General features: G+C 38.3%; 1 protein-coding gene across 4 annotated transcripts in view; it reads left to right on the top strand.

The window, feature by feature from the left end:
- OCA2 (OCA2 melanosomal transmembrane protein) overlaps positions 1-19,475 on the top strand; it is a 357,547-nt gene that overhangs the window by 182,240 nt on the left and 155,832 nt on the right. For all 4 annotated transcript variants that reach the window (XM_017882412.1, XM_017882410.1, XM_017882413.1 and 1 more), the window contains one exon: positions 3,550-3,677. In XM_017882412.1, the coding sequence (XP_017737901.1) occupies positions 3,550-3,677 (128 nt within the window). The remainder of the gene's footprint in view (positions 1-3,549; positions 3,678-19,475) is intronic.

The following is a 19,475-nucleotide window of genomic DNA, read 5'->3' as shown; positions in this document are numbered from 1 at the left end:
AAGTCTTTGCTCATGCCTATGTCCTGAATGGTATTGCCTAGGTTTCCTTCTAGGGTGTTTATTGTTTTAGGTCTGGCATTTACGTCTTTAATCCATCTTGAATTAATTTTTGTAAAAGGTGTAAGGAAGGGATCCAGTTTCAGCTTTCTACATATGGCTAGCCAGTTTTCCCAGCACCATTTATTAAATAGGGAATCCTTTCCCCATTTCTTGTTTTTGTCAGGTTTATCAAAGATCAGATGGCTGTAGATGTGTGGTATTATTTCTGAGGACTCTGTTCTGTTCCGTTGGTCTATATCTCTGTTTTGGTACCAGTACCATGCTGTTTTGGTTCCTGTAGCCTTGTAGTACAGTTTGAAGTCAGGTAGCGTGATGTCTCCAGCTTTGTTCTTTTGGGTTAGGATTGTCTTGGCAATGCAGGTTCTTTTTTGGTTCCATATAAACTTTAAAGTAGTTTTTTCCAATTCTGTGAAGAAAATCATTGGTAGCTTGATGGGGATGGCATTGAATCTATAAATTACCCTGAGAAGTATGGCCGTTTTCACGATACTGATTCTTCCTATCCACGAGCATGGAATGTTCTTCCATTTGTTTGTGTCCTCTTTTATTTTGTTGAGCAGTGGTTTGTAATTCTCCTTGAAGAGGTCCTTCACATCCCTTGTAAGTTGGATTCCTAGGTATTTTATTTTCTTTGAAGCAATTGTGAATGGGAGTTCACTCGTGATTTGGCTGTTTGTCTGTTATTGGTATATAAGAATGCTTGTGATTTTTGCACATTGATTTTGTATCCTGAGACTTTGAGGAAGTAGCTTATCAGCTTAAGGAGATTTTGGGCTGAGACGATGGGATTTTCTAAATACGCAATCATGTCATCTGCAAACAGGGACAATTTGACTTCCTCTTTTCCTAATTGAATACCCTTTATTTCTTTCTCCTGACTGATTGCCCTGGCCAGAACTTCCAACACTATGTTGAATAGGAGTGGTGAGAGAGGGCATCCCTGTCTCATGCCGGTTTTCAAAGGGAATGTCAAGCCACTATGTTTATGATCATTTGTTATGGCAGCTGTTGAAAACAAGTACACATTTTTGTGTCTATAGAATCTATAGTCATGCCACCGAACTTATTCTTGATATTGGCAATTTTGTTTTCTCACTTGGTCTCTTCAGATAGGCTAAAAGTTTTTTTTTTTTTTTGAGACAGAGTCTCGCTCAGTTGCCCAGTCTGGAGTGCAGTGGTGTGATCTTGGCTCACTGCAAGCTCCGCCTCCCGGGTTCACGCCATTTTCCTGCCTCAGCCTCCCCAGTAGCTGGGACTACAGGCGCCCGCCGCCATGCCCGGCTAATTTTTTGCATTTTCAGTAGAGACGGGGTTTCACCGTGTTAGCCAGGATGGTCTTGATCTCCTGACCTCGTGATCCACCTGCCTTGGCCTCCCAAAGTGCTGGGATTACAGGCGTGAGCCACTGTGCCTGGCCTAGGCTAAAAGTTGACTCACCTTACTGAGCTTTTCAAAGAACCAGGTTTTGGTATCTTTGCTTTTCTCTAACATTTTTTTTCCCTTTTCTATTTCATTGATTTCTGCTCCAATCTTTATTATTTCTTTTCTTCTACTTAGTTTGGGTTTCATTTGCTCTAACCAGTAAGGAAAAAAATAACCAGAGCATTTAAGCAAAAACTTTATGAAAGAAGATATATGGATGGCAAATAAGTAAAAGATGCTGAATGTCAGCTCGGCATGGTAACTCATGCCTTTAATTCCAGTACTTTGGGAGGCCAAGGTGGGCTCGAGGGCAGGAGTTCGTGACCAGCGTGGCCAACATGGTAAAACCCTGTCTCTACTGAAAATACAAAAATTAGCTGGGCAGGGTGGTGCACACTTGTAATCCCAGCTACTTGGGAGGCAAAGGCAGGAGCATTGCTTGAACCTGGTAGACGGAGGTTGCAGTGAGCCAAGATTGCAGCACTGTGCTCCAGCCTGGGCCACAGAGTGAGACTCCATCTCAAAAAAATAAAATAAAATAAAAGGATGCTCAATGTCATTAATCATGAGAGAAATGCAATTGGAAACCACAGTAAGATCCCACTACACGTCCATTATAATGTCTAAAATCAGAAAGGCTGATCAAGTTTTGGTGAAGATGTAAGAACTGGAATTCTCATACGCTGCTGGTGGGATTGTAAAATGAGGAAATTATTTTGGAAAATAGTTTTGCAGTTTCCTGAAGCATAAATGTTTCATATAACATTGCGTAGTATTAACCTATCATATATCCAACCGTCTCATTCCCTAGGTATTAGCCAAGGGAACTGAAAGCATATGTACATACAAAGACTTGTATATGAATGTTCACAGCATGTTTATTTGAAATAGCTGACACTGGAAACAATCCACGTGTCCATTAATAGGTGAATGATATGTACATGGTAATATATCCACACACTAGCATACTACTGCACATTAAAAAAGGATGAACTGCTGACTCACACACTAACAGTGAAGGATCTTTTTTTTTTTTGAGACAGAGTTTCACTCTTGTTGCCCAGGCTGGAGTGCAATGGCACGATCTCAGCTCACCGCAACCTCCACCTCCCATGTTCAAGCGATTCTCCTGCCTCAGCCTCCCAAGCAGTTGGGATTATAGGCATGCGCCACCACATCTGGCTAATTTTGTGTTTTTAGTAGAGACAGGGTTTCTCCATGTTGGTCAGGATGGTCTCAAACTCCCAATCTCAGGTGATCTGCCCACTTGGGCCTGCCAAAGTGATGGGATTACAGGCGTGAGCCACCGCGCCTGGCCAACAGTGAAGGATCTTAACATGGTTATGCTGAATATTGATTGTTTTTGTCTGGATGATCTGTCTATTGAGAAATAGTCAGACAAAAAAACACAACTGGCTGGGCGTGGTGGCGTGTGCCTGTAATCCAAGCACTTTGGGAGGTGGAGGTAGGTGGATCACTTGAGGCCAGGAGTTTGATACCAGCCTGGCCAACATAGCGAAACCTTGTCTCTACTAAAAATGCAAAAAATTAACTGGTGTGATGGCATGCACCTGCAATCCCAGCTACTTGGGAGGCTGAGGCTCCCCAGCTTGGGCCCGGGAGGTGGAGGTTGCAGTGAGTCGAACTGCAGCCCAACCTCGGCGACTGAGCAAAACTATGTCTCAAGAAACCCCCCCAAACAACAACAACAAAAAACAGTGGTGTAATTTACAGAAAACCTGCATTTATAGAAAATGTAAACCAATCTATAGTGAAAGAAAAGAGAAGAATGGCTTACTAGGAGTGTGGGGGTTGACAAGAGGAGCTAGAGGAGGTGCAAGAGCGTAGGCATGAATAAACTCCTAGGGTCAATGGCCGTGTTTGTTATCTTGATGACAGTATTGGTTTCATGAGTATACGTATATCCAAATAGAAATTATATGCATTTTAAATGTATGAAGTTTGTAGTATGACAATTATTCTTGAAAAAGGCAACCAGAAGATAAAAAAAAGAATTGGTGTGTTAACAGTGGAACTATATCTCCATGTCTGTTTACTTATTTGCAGGATGGATTGCTATTCTGGGTGCCATCTGGTTGCTAATTTTAGCTGATATTCATGATTTTGAGATAATTCTACACAGAGTGGAATGGGCAACACTTCTGTTTTTCGCAGCGCTCTTTGTTCTGATGGAGGTAAGATTTTAGAACTTTTGCCATATGGCATTTTACCTGATTTTGTATTTCATATTTTGTTTGGTGAATGAAGAAAGGCTACATCTATAACTCTTTCCTCATATTCTATAAGTGGAAAACAATGGAGGTTGTAACTGGACTATTTTAAGTTAACCAGCTTTACCTTAGCCACTAGGAGATTTCTGGTAGCACTGCTTATTTTTTTTTCATGAATTATCTTTGTGATTTGTAAACTCATTCTAATTTCATTTTCTATCAAATATGATTTGCTGTAAGTTGAGTCTGGAGCTAAATTACTTATAACAGCAAGTTTACGAGGTAGTGTGACCTGAATCTGTTTCATTTAGTGTAATATTTGAGTACAGTTTCTGTTATCATGGAAAAGACTACATCAGCAATGTGTATGGTTTCCGTTACAATTGTTACAAAATTACTCACAATACTTTTAAATCTTGAGACTTCATTTACAAACTTGTGTCCTCCTCAAACAGAAAGATTTACTAACACAGAAAGATAATACTCCTCAAACTATTCCCCCAGCACCACTTCTTTGCATTTCTTCAGTTTAACATGTAATGTGCTTTCATTTTCATTAAGCTAGAAATATTTTCCAATTTTCCATATAATTTCTTTTTTTGACTTATGGGTTATTTCAAAGTATGTTTTGAAGTTTCCACATATTGGTGGATTGCCCGTGTTTCTTTATGTTTTTGACTTATTTAATTCAGTTGTGGTCACAGGACATACGTTGCACAATTGCAGTCCTTTTAATTATTTTAAGACTTGTTTTATGGTCTAGCATTTGATCTGTCTTGGAGAATATTCTACTCGTGATGTGTATTCTGCAGTTGTTCTGTGGAGCATTCTATGAGTGTCAAATTTGTCCTGCTTGTTAACCGCTCTGTTTTTCTCTTGCACATTGCCTCTGATATTCTGTGAAACTGTTCTTTCAGTGATTGAGAGAAGGGTATTGCAGTCTTCAACGATTTTGTTGGATTGGGTACTTTTCCTTTCAAGTGTGTCAGCTTTTGCTTCATGTATCTTGAGGATCGGTTGTTAAGTGTATATACTTTTATAATTATTACATCATCCAAATGAATTGAACTTTATCATTACTAAATGTCTCTTTTTCTCTGGTAATATTTTTGTCTTAGGGTCTATTTGCCTGATACTGGTATAGCCACTTCGGCCCACTTTTATTAACTGTTTGCATGAGTTATCATTTTAAAAATGATAAAATCTAGCCTGACAATTTCTACATTTTAACTGAAATGTTCAATCCACTCACATTTAATACAGTTACTCATATGCTTGGCTTTGTGTCTGCTACTTTGCTATTTTCACTATATCTCGTATCTTTTTTCCTCTCTTTATCTTTTACTGCTTTCTTACTGTGTTAAATTATATTTTCTTGTATACATTTTAATTCTCTTCTGTTTCTTTTTTAAAAAAAGAACTATGTTTTTGAGTTATTTTATTTTTGATTGCTCCAAGGGTTAAACTGTACATCTTAGTTTAATACGATCTGTACTGGATTAATACTGACTTACTTCGTGGAGAATACAGACATCATGTTCCAGTATAGCTCCATTTGTCCTCCCTTGTTTGTGCTTTGATGGTCACATATGTTATACTTCTACTTTATATGCCTAACGTATATAATCGTTTTATCATTTCAATTATTTTATGCAATGTATTTTATATTAAAGAGAAAAAAGGAAAATGATAAAAAAAAGACATACAGTTGACCCTTGAACAACATGGATTTGAATTGCATTGGGTCCACTTATATGGAGATCTTTTTCAATAAATGGGAAATTTTTTTGGAGATTTGTGACAATTTAAAAAAACTCACAGATGAACTGCATAGCTTAGAAATATTGAAAAAAATTAAGTCAAAGTTAGGTGTGTCACACAGACCAATGGAACAGAACAGAGAGCCCAGAAATAAGGCCATACACCTATGACCATCTGATCTTTGACAAAGCTGACCAAAACAAGCAGTGGGGAAGGCACTCTCTGCTCAATAAATGGTGCTGGGAGAACTGGCTACCCACATGCGGAAGATTGAAATCAGACCTCTTCCTTACACCGTACAAAAATCAACTCAAGATGGATTAAAGACTTAAACCTAAACCCCAAACTATAAAACCCTGGGAGACAATCTAGGCAGTACCTTTCTGTACATAGGCACGGGCAAAGATTTCATGATGAAGGTGCCAAAAGCAATTGCAACAAAAGCAAAAATTGACAAATGGGATCTATTAAACTAAAGAGCTTCTGCACAGCAAAAGGAGCTATCAACAGAGTAAACAGACAACGTACAGAATGGGAAAAATTTTTTGCAAACTATGCATCTCTGACAAAGGTCTAATAGGAACCAGTGTCTATAAGGAACTTACGCAAATTTACAAGAAAAAAAAACCCAACAGCTGCATTAAAAAGTGAGGAAAGGACATGAACAGATACTTTCAAAAGAAGACATACATGCAGCCAATAAGCATATGATAAAAGCTCAGTATCACCAACCATTAGAGAAATGTGAATCAAAACTACAATGCTATACCATCTCACACCAGTCATATAGCTATTATTAAAGACTCAACAAATAACACATGCTAATGAAGTTGCAGAGAAAAGGGATCACTTATACACTGCTGGCGGGAGTGTCAATTAGTTCAACCATTGTGGAAAGCAGTGTGGTGATTCCTTAAAGAGCTAAAAACTGAATTGCCATTTGACTCAGGAAATTCCATTGCTGGGTATATACCAAAAGGAATATAAATTCTTGTGCTGTAAAGACATATGCACATGTGTGTTAATTGCAGCATTATTCACAATAGTAAAGACATGGAATCGATCTAAATGTCCATCAGTGGTAGACTGGATAAAGAAAAGTGGTACATACACACCATGGAACACTCTGCAGCCATTAAAAAGAATGAGATAATATCTTTTGCGGAAACATGGATGGAGCCAGAGGCCATTATCTTTAGCAAACTAATACAGGAACAGAAAACCAAATACCACATGTTTCCACTTACAAGTGGGAGCTGAATGATGAGAACACATGGACCCAAAGAGGGGAACAGCAGACACTGGGGCCTGCTGGAGGATGAAAGTGGGAGGAGGGAGAGGTTCGGGAAAAATAAGTAATGGGCGCAATACCTGGGTGACAAAATAATCTGTACAGCACACTCCTGTGACCTGAGTCTACCTACGTAACAAACCTGCACATGTTCCCCTGAACTTAGAAGTTAAAAAAAGTTGTCCTTTGAACCAGTTATTAAAAAAAATGATGGTGGGTTGTGAGTGGCCAGGGGTCAAAATAAGCACATGGGAGAGACACAGAAACACACACACACACACACACACACACACACACACACCCCAAACAAAAAACCACAAAAGGCAAGTCATGAATGCATACAATTTTTGTAGATACTAGTCTATGTTATTTACTCCTATAAAATATACACAAATCTATTATACAACATTGAAATTGATCAAAGCTTACGCAAACACAGATAGTACATGGTACCATTCACAGCCAAGGGAAATGTAAACACATGTAAAGATGCAGCATTCAATCATAACCGTGTGAAGTTAACTGTGGTACATACTATGCTACTGTAATAATTTCACAGCCACCTCCTGTTGCTCTTGCAGTGAGTGAGGATCTACTTAAGATGCCACGTGATGCTGATCATCTCCTCCTGAGTGGTTCACCCCTTCAGTAAATTGCCTATTGCAGTAAAATGTGATCTCTCAATTCCCATGTGTTTCTTGTGTTTAGTGCAATGCTGTAAACCTTGAATGACACGTGGGACCCATAGCAAGTGCCACTAGTGATGCTGCAGAAGCAGAGAAAAGTCATAACATTACAGGAGAAAGTTGGATTGCTTGATATGTACCATAGATTGTAGTCTGCAGCTGCACTTGCCTAGTATTTCCGACAGATGATTCACCTTGTAAACAGATGGTGTAAACTTATGGTATCGATAAATGCAGTACTGTAAATGTATTTTTTCTTTCTTATGATTGTCTTAATAACATTTTCTTTTCTGTAGCTTACTTTATTGTAAGAATAGAGTGTGTAAAACATATAACATACAAAATACATGTTCCAGGAGTTTGAGACCAACCTGGGTAACATAGTGAGACTTTGTCTGTATGAAAGTATTAAAAAATTAGCTGGCACGGTGTTGCATGCCTGTAGGCCCAGCTACTCGGGAGGCTGATGTGGGAGGAGCACTTGAACCTGGGAGGTTGAGACTACAGCGAGTTGTGATTGTGCCACTGCACACCAGCCTGGATGACAGAGCAAGACTGTCTCAAAACAAAACAGAAGAAAATGAAATATGTGTTAATTGACTGTTCATGTTATTGACAAGACTCCCAGTCAATAGTAGGCTATTAGTAGTTAAGATTTGGGGGAGTCAAAATCTATACACAGATTTTCAACTTTGTAGGGGGCTGGTGCCCCTAAAATCCACGTTGTTTGAGGGTCAGGTTGTGTGTGTGTGTGTGTGTGTGTTTGTATGTATCTTTCCTACAATTCTTTACTTCTTTGTATGGATTTAAGTTGCCACATGATGTCAGCCTGAAGAATTTCCATTAGTATATCTTGTAAAGCAAATCTGTTGGGAACAAATTCTCTCTTTGTTTATATGTGAATGCCTTTATTTTGTCTTTTTAAAGTATAGTTTTTTTTCACTTATATAAGAATACTTGTTAGTTTTTTTTTTTCTTTCACCAGTCCAAATCTGTCATTCTGACTTTGGGTCTCCATTGCTTCTTATGAGAAATTAGCTGTTAATCATTGCTTTCCTCCTGTGCACATTGAGTCATTTTTCTGTTGCTGCTTTTGGGGCTTTACTTTGTCTTTCAGTAGTGTGACTATGATGCATCTAGGTGTGGATCTTTTTGTGTTTATCCTATTTATGTGTGTTTTGAAATTTTTAGCTTTTAAGATCTTTAGATTAATTTTGAAATTAATTTTGGGTATTTGGATAGTTTTGGTTACTATTTTCACATATATTATTGTCTTTTTTTAAAAAAATATTATTATCTTCCTTTTCTGGGATTCCTATTACAGACATGTTGGTTTGCTTGATTGTGTCCCATAGGTTTTGATACTTTATTCATTTTTCTTCTTTCCTTTTTCTTCTGTGTTCTTCAGATTGAATAATTTCTATTGATCTATTTTAATTTTGATGTGTAATTTTATGTCATCTCACATATTCTATTGAGTCCCTCTAATACATTTTCGTTTCACTTATATTATTCAATTCCAGAATTTCCATTCTGTTGTCTTAAAATAATTTTATCTCCTGTGACATTCTCTACTTAATGCATCATTGTCACCATTTTTCATGTTTTAAAGCATGATTCTTTAATTCTCTGAACATATTTAAAATTCTGCTCTGAAGTCTTCCCTAACTTCAGCATCCAGGCTCCCCTCACAGATAGTTACAATTGGCCGTTTCTACCCCAGAGCAGGGGTCACGCTTTCCTTCATTTTTTTCATATCTTGTAATTTTTGTAAAAAAATTGGAAAGTTTAGGTAATGTATTTTAGCAACTATAGATGCCGATTTATCTCCCTGAATTTGTTATTGATTTCATTTGTATGAAATAAGTATAAAATGTCCTTCTTTGACCCTAAAAACAATTTTTGTCTTAAGGTCAGTTTTGTCTGATGTCAGCATAGTTTCTCCAGCTCTTTTGTCGCCGTTGTTACTATTTACGTGGTCTTTGTCCATCTTTTTTCTTTCTATCTGTCGGGGTCTTTCAATCTAATGTGGCAGCAGTAAGCTCTTGTAGACAGCATACAGTTGACTCACATTTAAAAAATCCACTTAGCCCATACCTGCCCTTTAATTGGTATATTTATTCCATTTACAGTCTGTGTAAAGACTAAGAAGGTAGTATTTGTATCTGACATTTTTCTATTTGTTTTTTTCCTTATCTTTAACTGTCTCTTTCCCTGGTCTCTCTGTTAAGGCATCTGTCTTTGCTGATATCACATACAACCTTCAGGCTTCACTAATTCCCAGCTGATTGCTCTATTTAAGTCTTAAGTTTTTAAGAATAGTTTTAGGTTCACAGCAAAATGGAGAGGAAGGTAAAGTGATTTTCCATATACTCCAACCCCCACACACGCATAGCTTCCCCCATTATTAACTTCCTCTGTCACAGTGGTGCAGGTGTTATGATTTGTGAATCTAAATTGATGCATTATAGTCATCCAGAGTCCATAGTTTATATTAGTGCTCATTCTTGGTTCTTGGTGTCATACACCCTGTGGGTTTGGACAAAGGTGTAATGACATGTATCCATCCTTGTGGTATTGTACAGAGTAGTTCCTCTGCCCTAAAATTCCTCTGTGCTCCACTTGTTCATCCCTTCTTCTCCCCCAGCCCCTGGAAATCATTGTTCTTTTTCCTGTTTCCATAGTTTTGAATTTTCCAGAATGTCTTATAGTTGGAATAGTACAGTATGTGGTCTTTTCACATTGGCCTCTTTCATTTAGAGTAGTATGCATTTAACTTTCCTTCTTGTCTTTTCATGGTTTAACAGCTCATTTCTTTTTAGCTCTGAATAACATTCCATTGTCTGGATGTACCACACTTTATTGATTCACCCACCATGATTTAAGGACATATTGGTGGCTTCCACGTTCTGGCAATTTTAAATAAAGCTGCTACGAACATCTATGCGCAACTTTTTGTGTGGACGTAAATCTTCCAATCCTTTGGGATTTCCTTTGGGAAAAATGAAGGAGTGTGGCCAGATGATACTGCACCACCTAGAGCGCTCCAAAGTTGCTGAAGTCCTCAGCATATATTCCAGGAACTTATGGAATCAATCGGGACTGTTCTTGTGTGTCTTTACTACCCAATACCTAGCACCTCCTCATGTAATTGTGGGTATGAGAGTAATCATGATTATTTGAGGAGAACTATATGATGTTTATCTTCTTGGCTATTTTATTTATACATCATGTTTGATTTCTTTAATTTTTTTTTCTGTGTATCTTCTTCATAGTTTATTTCACTCTCCCTAATTGCCTTTTAATATTTTTTTCTTTTCTCCATGCCAACCTAGGCAATTAGGGGAACCAAACTGAGCATCTTGATTCAGTTACTTTGACACTGGGAAAGGCTATTTTGTCTCACTTCTCATTCTATTCATTGTTATACTGCAGTATCCTAATGATAAGTATCAGGCAGTTTCAGCATGTGAGCACTAAACTGGGACAATTTATCCAGCTGCTTCCTTTAGGATCTGTATCCAATAGCGCAGGTACATGTAGCATTGGTTTTATTCATATCGGTAAGTCAGAATACAATTTTGTAAAATGTCTTTCTGTTGATTTAAAAAAAGTTCTGGAAACTATGGGATATAATATGTTTTCAATGAGAACAAAACAAAGAATTTTCATTTGTGACTGAAACTAATGTCAACAAAACCAACCCAACAAAGTTGCTGCTTTCTAACAATTAAAGAAAATTCTGAAACAAATATTGATGTGGGCATTAATTGAAAGACGCAATTTTTGTACAGAAACCAACCAGAAAGATTTCCGACTACAACTATGGAATGCATTCTTGCCTCAGTTTCCAACCTCCATGTTTTTATTTGGGCCCTTAGCAGAATATGTTTTTCTGTCGTAGTTACTTATATCTTCTTGAAAATCAAGAGGGGCTGGGCGCGGTGGCTCACACCTGTAATCCCAGCACTTTGGGAGGCTGAGGCAGGTGGATCATGAGGCCAGGAGTTCAAGACCAGCCTGGCCAACATGGTGAAACCCTGTCTCTACTAAAAATACAAAAATTAGCCAGGCGTGGTGACTCACACCTGTAATCCCAGCTAATCGACAGGCTGAGGCAGGAGAATCACTTGAACCCGGGAGGTGGAGGTTTCAGTGAGTCGAGATCGTGCCACTGCACTCCAGCCTAGGTGACAGAGTGAGACTCTGTCTTAAAAAAAAAAAAAGTCAAGAGGGAGCTGAGCTTACTATTACTGCATTTACTTTGCTTGTCCTATAACAGTGTATGAATTGTGGTTTTCCAAGATGTTCAATGATTCTCCAACTTGAGTAGTCTAAACTGTGGGGAGTTGAGGAACAGTGGAATCTTCATGAGGTGTAACCTTAAGGAAGCCAGTTCAGATGCTTGCCTTCCCCAGACTTCCCTGAGGGGCAGCCTAACACTCCTTCTGAAAAGTGTTAGACTTTTTGACCTAAAAGGGACAATCAACTGGGCAAGATACTCTGACCATCCTTTTTGAAGTAGGAAATGCCCTATTATGAGCCATTTTAAGACCTGGATGATTTCAACTCTGTTATTTTATCCTCAGAGGTTCCTGTTCATTTTGCTCCCACTCATCCTTATGTAACAGGTCCTCACCTTGCTTCTCCTCTCTATGAGCAGTCTGACCATCATCATCAAGCTTAACCAGACCTCACTGCATATGGATCCAGCCTCTGGCATAATGGGAAGATGGATGGGTTGGAAGCTTTCTCATGTGCCATGAATACTACAGGACCGTGAGAACACTGCACTGGGCATGCTCAGAGGAGATCTGTGCAACAGTCCAGGAAGGACTCTTCCAACTCAGGCCAACAGGTTGTAGTTCACATAATGTTTATGAGCACAGGCTTTCACATCAGATGGATCCATGTTCAGAGCTCAGCGTTGCCACTTCCTAGTTCTAAAATTTTAAACAAATTACTCAATACCTCTGAGCCTCAATTTTCTTATCTTTAGAGTAGTCTATTAATATTAATCATGCTGCTTGTGAGAACCAAGAAGATGGTATTGAAGTACTGAGCTCCATGTGGAGCTCCTAGTTGGCATTCAAACAATGCTGTAGCCTATTATTATTAATTTTTTTAGTAATAATTTGATTCAAAAGCTTAATTCAACCTTTTCTTGTTCAAACTATTCACTGTTAGCCCAGAAGGGAGTAAGAGGTTTGTATACAGAAGTCCTAGGCAAGCTATTGGGGCCCCACAGATCTCACACACCCAGCTCCCCGACCCCAAGCAGCCATTCCCTACGGAGTGGCCTGCCTTCATCGTCACGCCCTGGGCTTTCATCTCGTGTTTTACATCTGCTATCTAAAACCTACCTAAGACCTCCTCCAGATTTGGAGGGCTTCCTGGCCCTTTTCCTGCCATTTTTGGACCTGAGTTCTCCAGCATAAATTTTGGGTCGAATCCTTCTTCTGTCATGTTGCAGTGGCTCTGAAACAGGCCCCACTCTGAATCACATACAGTAGGTCAGGTGTGTTCTATTTTTTGGAAAACAGTTGGAGACATTTGGGTCTATTAATCTATTTTGCACTGACTTTTGTTACTGAGGTCAGATTGTCTTCTAGAAAATTTGGTCAAACCATAGAGTAGTTGGTACAATGAAAACTGTAGACAACTTGTCCCTTGAAATTCAAGATCAATTTTGAGTATTTCTAAATTTGGATAATGGAACATGTTTCCATAGATTTAGAAGGGCTTCAAATTTAGTTATTAAATAACTTCTGTTAAGGAATGTTATTTTACTTGTCCTTTTGTTTTATAGGGATTTGAAATGTTAAGTGGCCTTTAAATTCATGTTTAAAAATTTCTAGATGATTCTTGGACATAGGGAGTACATAACATCAATACAAAAATGTTTACCCTTAGAAGAAGAAAATTTAGAATGAAACTGTTAGGCAGGAAATGTCTTTTTTTCTTTCCAATTTGCGTTTTGGGTTCGAGGGTACATGTGCATCTTTGTTACATGGGTTAACTGCACGTCATGGGGGCTTGGCTTACAGATTATTTCATCGCTCAGGTAATAAGCGTAGGACCTGATATGTAGTTTTTTGATCTTTACCCTCCTCCCGCCTTCCACCCTCAAGTAGACCCCAGTGTCTATGGTCCCCTTCTTTGTGTCCATGTGTTCTCAGTGTTTAGCTCCTACTTATAATGAAAACAGGCAGTATTTGGTTTTCTGTTCCTGTGTTAGTTTGCTAAGGACAGTGGTTTCCAGCTGCATCCGTGTTGCTACAAAGGACATGATTTCATTCTTTTTTATGGCTGCATAGTATCCCATGATGTATATCACATTTTCTTTATTCAGTCCACTGTTGATGGGCATTTAGGTTGGTTCCATGTTTTTGCTACTGTGAATAGTGCTGCGATGAACATAAGCGTACATGTGTCTTTGTGATAGAATGATTTATATTCCTCTGGGTACATATACAGTAACGAGATTGGTGGGTTGAATGGTATTCTTTGAGGTTCTCCAAACTGCTTTCCACATTGGCTGAACTGACTTATACTCTGATCAACAGTGTATAAATTTCTCTTTTCTCTGCAACCTTACCAACATCTATTATTTTTTCACTTTTTAATAATAACCATTCTGACTCGCATGAGATGGCATCTCATTTCGGTTTTGATTTGCAACATGATTAGCCATGTTGAGCATTTGTTCATATGCTTGTTGGCCACGTGTATATCTTCTTTTGAGAAATGTCTATTCATGTCTTTTGCCCATACTTTAACAGGGTTGTTTTTTGCTTGTAAATTTGTTTAAGTCTCTTACAGATTCTGAATATTAGACCTTTGTCAGATACATACTTTGCAAACATTTTCTCCCATTCCATTGGTTGTCTGTTTACTGAGGTGACAGTTTCTTTTGTTATGCAGAAGCTCCTTAGTTTAATGAGGCCCCGTTTGTCAACTTTTGTTTTTGTTGTAATTGCTTTCGGGGTCTTTGTCGTGAAATCTTTGCCAGGGTCTATGTCCAAAATGGTACTTCCTAGGTTTTCGTCTGGGTTTTTATAGTTTTAGGTTTTAAATTAAAATCTTTAATCTGACTTGAGTTGATTTTTGTATGTAATGAAAGGAAGGGGTCTGGTTTCAATCTTCTGCATGTGGCTAGCCAGTTATCTCAACACCATTTATTGAATGGGAAGTCCTCTCCCCATTGTTTGTTTTTGTTGATTTTGTCAAAGATCTGATAGTTGTAGGTGTGTGGCTTTACTTCTGCGTCCTCTATTCCGTTCCGTTGGTCCGCGTGTCTGTTTGGTGCCACTGCCATGTTGTTTTGGTTACTGTAGTCATGTAGTATAGTTTGAAGCTGGGTAATGTGATGCCTCCAGCTTTGTTCTTTTTGCTTTTAACTTCCTTGGCTATTTGGGCTCTGTTTTTGGTTCCACATATATTTTGCAACAGTTTTTTTTCTAATTCTGTGAAGAATATCGTTGGTAGTTTGATATGAATAGCATTGAATCTATAGATTGCTTTGGGCATATGGCCATTTTAACAATATTGATTCTTCTTATCCATGAGCATGGAAGGTTTTTCCATTTGTTTGTGTCATCAGTGATTTCATTCAGCAGTGGTTTGTAATTCTTGTTATAGAGCTCTTTTGCCTCCCTGGTTAGCTATATTTCTAGGCATTGTATTTTTTTGTAGAACTGTTGTAAATGGGATTACATTCTTGATTTGTCTCTCAGCTTGAATGTTGTTGGTGTTTAAAATGCTACTGATTTTTGGCCATTGATTTTGTATCGTGAAATTTTGCTGGAGTTGTTTATCAACTAAAGTAGCTTTTGGGCTGAGACTAGGGGGTTTTCTAGGTATAAAACCATATTGTCTGTGAAAAGATAGTATGACTTCCTGTCTTCCTATCTGGATGTCTTTTTTATTTCTTACTCTTGTGTGATTGCTCTGGCTAGGACTTCCAGTACTATGTTGAATAGGTGTGGTGAGAAAGGGCATCCTTATCTTGTTCCGGTTCTCAAAGGGAATGGTTCCAACTTTTGCCCATTCAGTATGAAGTTGGCTGTGGGTTTGTCATAGATAGCTCTTATTATTTTAAGGTATGCTCCTTTGATGCCTAGGTAGGGATGTTGAATTTTATCAAAAGCTTTTTCTGCATCTATGGTGATGATCATGCGGGTTTTGTTTTTAATTCTGTTTATGCGAATCACATTTATTGATTTACATATGTTGCACCAAACTTGCATCTAAGAGATATCTAAGAGATAGAGCCTAATCATAGTGGATTAGCTTTTTGATGAGCTACTGGATTCAGTTTGCTAGTATTTTATTGAAGATTTTTACATCTATGTTCATCAGGGATATTGGCCTGAAATTTTCTTCTTCTTTTTTCTGTTGTTGTTGTTGTGTCTCTGCTAGGTTTGGTATCAGAAGAGGAGGGACTCTTCTCTAATTAATTCTGTGGGGCCATCTCATAGAATGGTACCAGCTCATCTTTAGAAAATGTCTTCATCTGACCTGATGGGCACATTAAATACCGTATTTTTCATGGCAGTTTTGGCCCCGCTTTCTTTCAGGTTGTAGCAGTCTCTTCTTATAACAAGGATTTAGGAGCATAAGGGAAATCTCTATTCAGTATTCCTGTAGACAGAACCAACATATATGAGCTCACAACCTAAAATTGCAAAACACATGGAGAAATAGTTTATCGTGAATGAGAGCAAGCAAGACATTTTTGGATCATAATAATTTGAGAATGATGGTTAACGTTTTTTTCACTATGATGCAGAATTTATTAATTCAGTCAATTTTTGATATATTTTGAAGAAAGGTTATTAGTTACATACAAATGCAGAAATGTTCTATTTTTCTGAGAATTGGAAATTTTATCACTGGATAAGTTACCTTTTAAAAAATCTCTAATAATGTTTTTAATCTGTTAAATTGTATTTTTACTGATGTTAATCTAGAGCTACGTATCAGTTCCATCATTAATATATGCATAGTGTCTCTGTTCCCAATCTTTTACTTTCAAATTGTCTGTGTTCTTATATTTTAGGTGTGTCTTAAAAATAGCGTACGGGGGTAGGTGCAGTGGCTCACACCTGTAATCCCAGCACTTGGGAGGCTGAGATGGGAGGATCACTTGAGGTCAGGAGTTTGAGACCAGCTTGGTCAATGTAGTAAGACTCTATCTCTAAACAAACAAACAAAAGCATACTGTTGGATTTTGTTGTCCAAAATGACAATCTCTTTCTTTTAACTCCTGAGTAGAATCCATTTTTCTTCTTTATGACACTGTGATATATTATATATTATATTCATGTATCATTTTTGGCTTTTTACTTGCCCATATTTTCAATGCTATCTCCTCTCCTTTTTTTTTTTTTGAGACAGAATCTCACTTTGTTGCCTAGGCTGGAGTGCGGTGGCGCCATCTCGGCTCACTGAACCTCCGCCTCCTGGGTTCACGCCATTCTCCCGCCTCAGCCTCCCGAGTAGCTGGGACTACAGGCGCCTGCCACCGTGACAGGCTAAATTTTGTATTTTTGGTAGAGACAGGGTTTCACTGTGTTAGCCAGGATGGTCTCGATCTCCTGACCTCATGAGATGGATAACATTTTAAAATGATTCCCTTCTTTCTCTTGAAAATTTTTTTTTTTCAAAACAAGGAAACAAGGAAATTTTCTTTTAAAAGAATTTTAGGCTTACATAAATGTAAAAAAGTATAGGGAGTCCACATTTACCCATCACCCAACTTCCCCTAAAGTTAAAAATTATACAACCATGATAAAATTATCGAAACCAGAAAATTAACATTAGTAGAATATTACTAAAACTACAAAGACTGTTCAGTTTCTTCCTAATGACTTTTTTTTTCTGTCCAATATTCTATCCAGGATCCCACATTTCATTTAGCTATTGTATGTCTTGAATTTCATCTACATTTTTTAGTCTGTCTTGACACTTTTGAAAAGTGTTAGTCGGTACCTTGCAGAGATGTCTCCGTTTGGGTTTGTCTCCTGTTTTCTCACGACAGCTTTGAGGCTGTGAGGTTTCGGTGAGATCACAGCGGCGATGTGCCCTTTCTAGTGCCTCGGATTGGGGTACAGACATGGGCATGTCCTGTTACCGAACGTGTTCACATCGATCGCTCGGCTCATGTGGTGTCTGCCAGGTGTCCGTACTGTGAAGCGGAGCCCTGGTAAATTATCTTGTGGGGAAATACTTTGAGACTATGCCAACATTGTGCTTTCCCTTAAACATTTTCTTACTGATTTTAGCATTTGTCGGTAGCTCTTTGCCTCTAATCGTTATGACTGTAGAGTTTGCCTAATGACGATTTTGAATTATCTTTATTGCTTCTACTAATACATTTATTAACTGGAGCTCATCTGTAAGGAAGAGCTATCCTCCTTTATTTAATTATTGACATTTGTAAAACGTCATGGATGTTTATTTTATTCTATGCGTTGTAAGTCGGAACTATTGTTATTTACTTTGTTGTTCAGATTATTCCAGTTTTGACTATTGGGAGCGCTTTCTGTGTCCATTTGGCTCCTGTCTTTAGACACATCCTCATCACTTTTCAGTCATTTTTTCATTTTCTCACCTCATGAAATGTTCCTGAATCATTTTGCATTTTGCATTTTGCCTGCTCTTGCCCTGGAATCAACTGCCTCTCAACAGATTTCTCATTCCTTGTATTGGGGAATGGTGTTTAGAAATCAAAATCTGGATGCTTGGTGTGCATGTAGCCATTTAGATGTCCCTGAATCTGGGCCTCTGCAGTCAGCATAGTTGGGCATATGTGTTTGTATACCAGCACCCACATCCACACATCCATGTCTGTATCTTTATTAACTTACTTGTCTGTCTGTTTAAAACCTTCCGCTCATATTGATTCCTTGAATTCTAATCCAGCACCTTAAGATTTGCCTCTTGCTCTATGTACAATATATACTCACTTATTTGTTCAATTCCTAGCATACGCCTAAAGTAGTTACAGAATTGCTAACTCTTATCTTTGTGAGAAATAGATTTACTAACTACAGTATTTGTGTAGACTTCTTTTTGTCTTTAGTCTTACAGTAGCCTGTCAAAATACAGTTTTCCGAAATTTCTTAGATTAGTTATTTTCTTCTCCATAGCCTTCAGTATGTTTATGTTATTTATTTGTAATGCGTGTATTGGGGCTGGGATTGCTATGATTTGGATACTTGTCCCTCCAAATCTCATGTTGAAATCTGATCTCTGGAGTTGAAGGCATGGCCTCATGGAAGGTGTTTGGGTCTTGGGAGTGGATCCTCCAAGAATGGCTTGGTGCCATCCTCATGGTAATGAATGAGTTCTCACTCTATTACTTCCCAGGAGACCTGATTGTTAAGAGAGCCTGGCACCTCCCACTTCTCTCTTGTTTTCTCCCTCACTTCTGTTCCTGCCGTGTGATCTCTGCACACTTGCTTTCCCCTGTGAGGGGAAGCAGCCAGAGGTCCTCATCAAATGCAGATGCTGCTGCCGTGCTTGTTCTACAGCCTGCAGAACTGTGACACGCCAAATAAACCTGCTTTCTTTTTTCTTTTCTTTTCTTTCCTCTTCTTTTTTTTTCTTTTCTTTTCTGTTTGAGACAGGGTCTCACTCTATTGTGCTTAAAGTGCAGTGGCACAATCACTGCAGCCTCAACCTTTTCAGGCTCAAGGAATCCTCTTGCCACAGCCTCCCAAGTAGCTGGGACTACAGGCTTATACTACCACACCTGGCTAATTTTTGTATTTTTTGTAGAGACAGGATTTTGCCATGTTGCCCACAGGCTTTTCTTTTCTTTATAAATTACCCAGTACATTTATTGCATAATAAATGGACTAAGATGGGATATTTGAACCATTACCATGGTTCTAAGAATCAAAGCCATACAGAAATGTATATGAAAGGAAGTATCACTCTCTTCTCATGCTTACTATCCTGTTCTCCTTTGCTTGTCTTGCTGCCTTACCCAGATCTCTCCTGTAAGTAGCTGATGTA

Source organism: Rhinopithecus bieti, unplaced genomic scaffold (genome assembly GCF_001698545.2).
Source record: "Rhinopithecus bieti isolate Rb0 unplaced genomic scaffold, ASM169854v2 scaffold_13247, whole genome shotgun sequence".
Classification (NCBI taxonomy): domain Eukaryota; kingdom Metazoa; phylum Chordata; class Mammalia; order Primates; family Cercopithecidae; genus Rhinopithecus; species Rhinopithecus bieti.
This window is presented reverse-complemented; position numbering and strand designations above follow the sequence as displayed.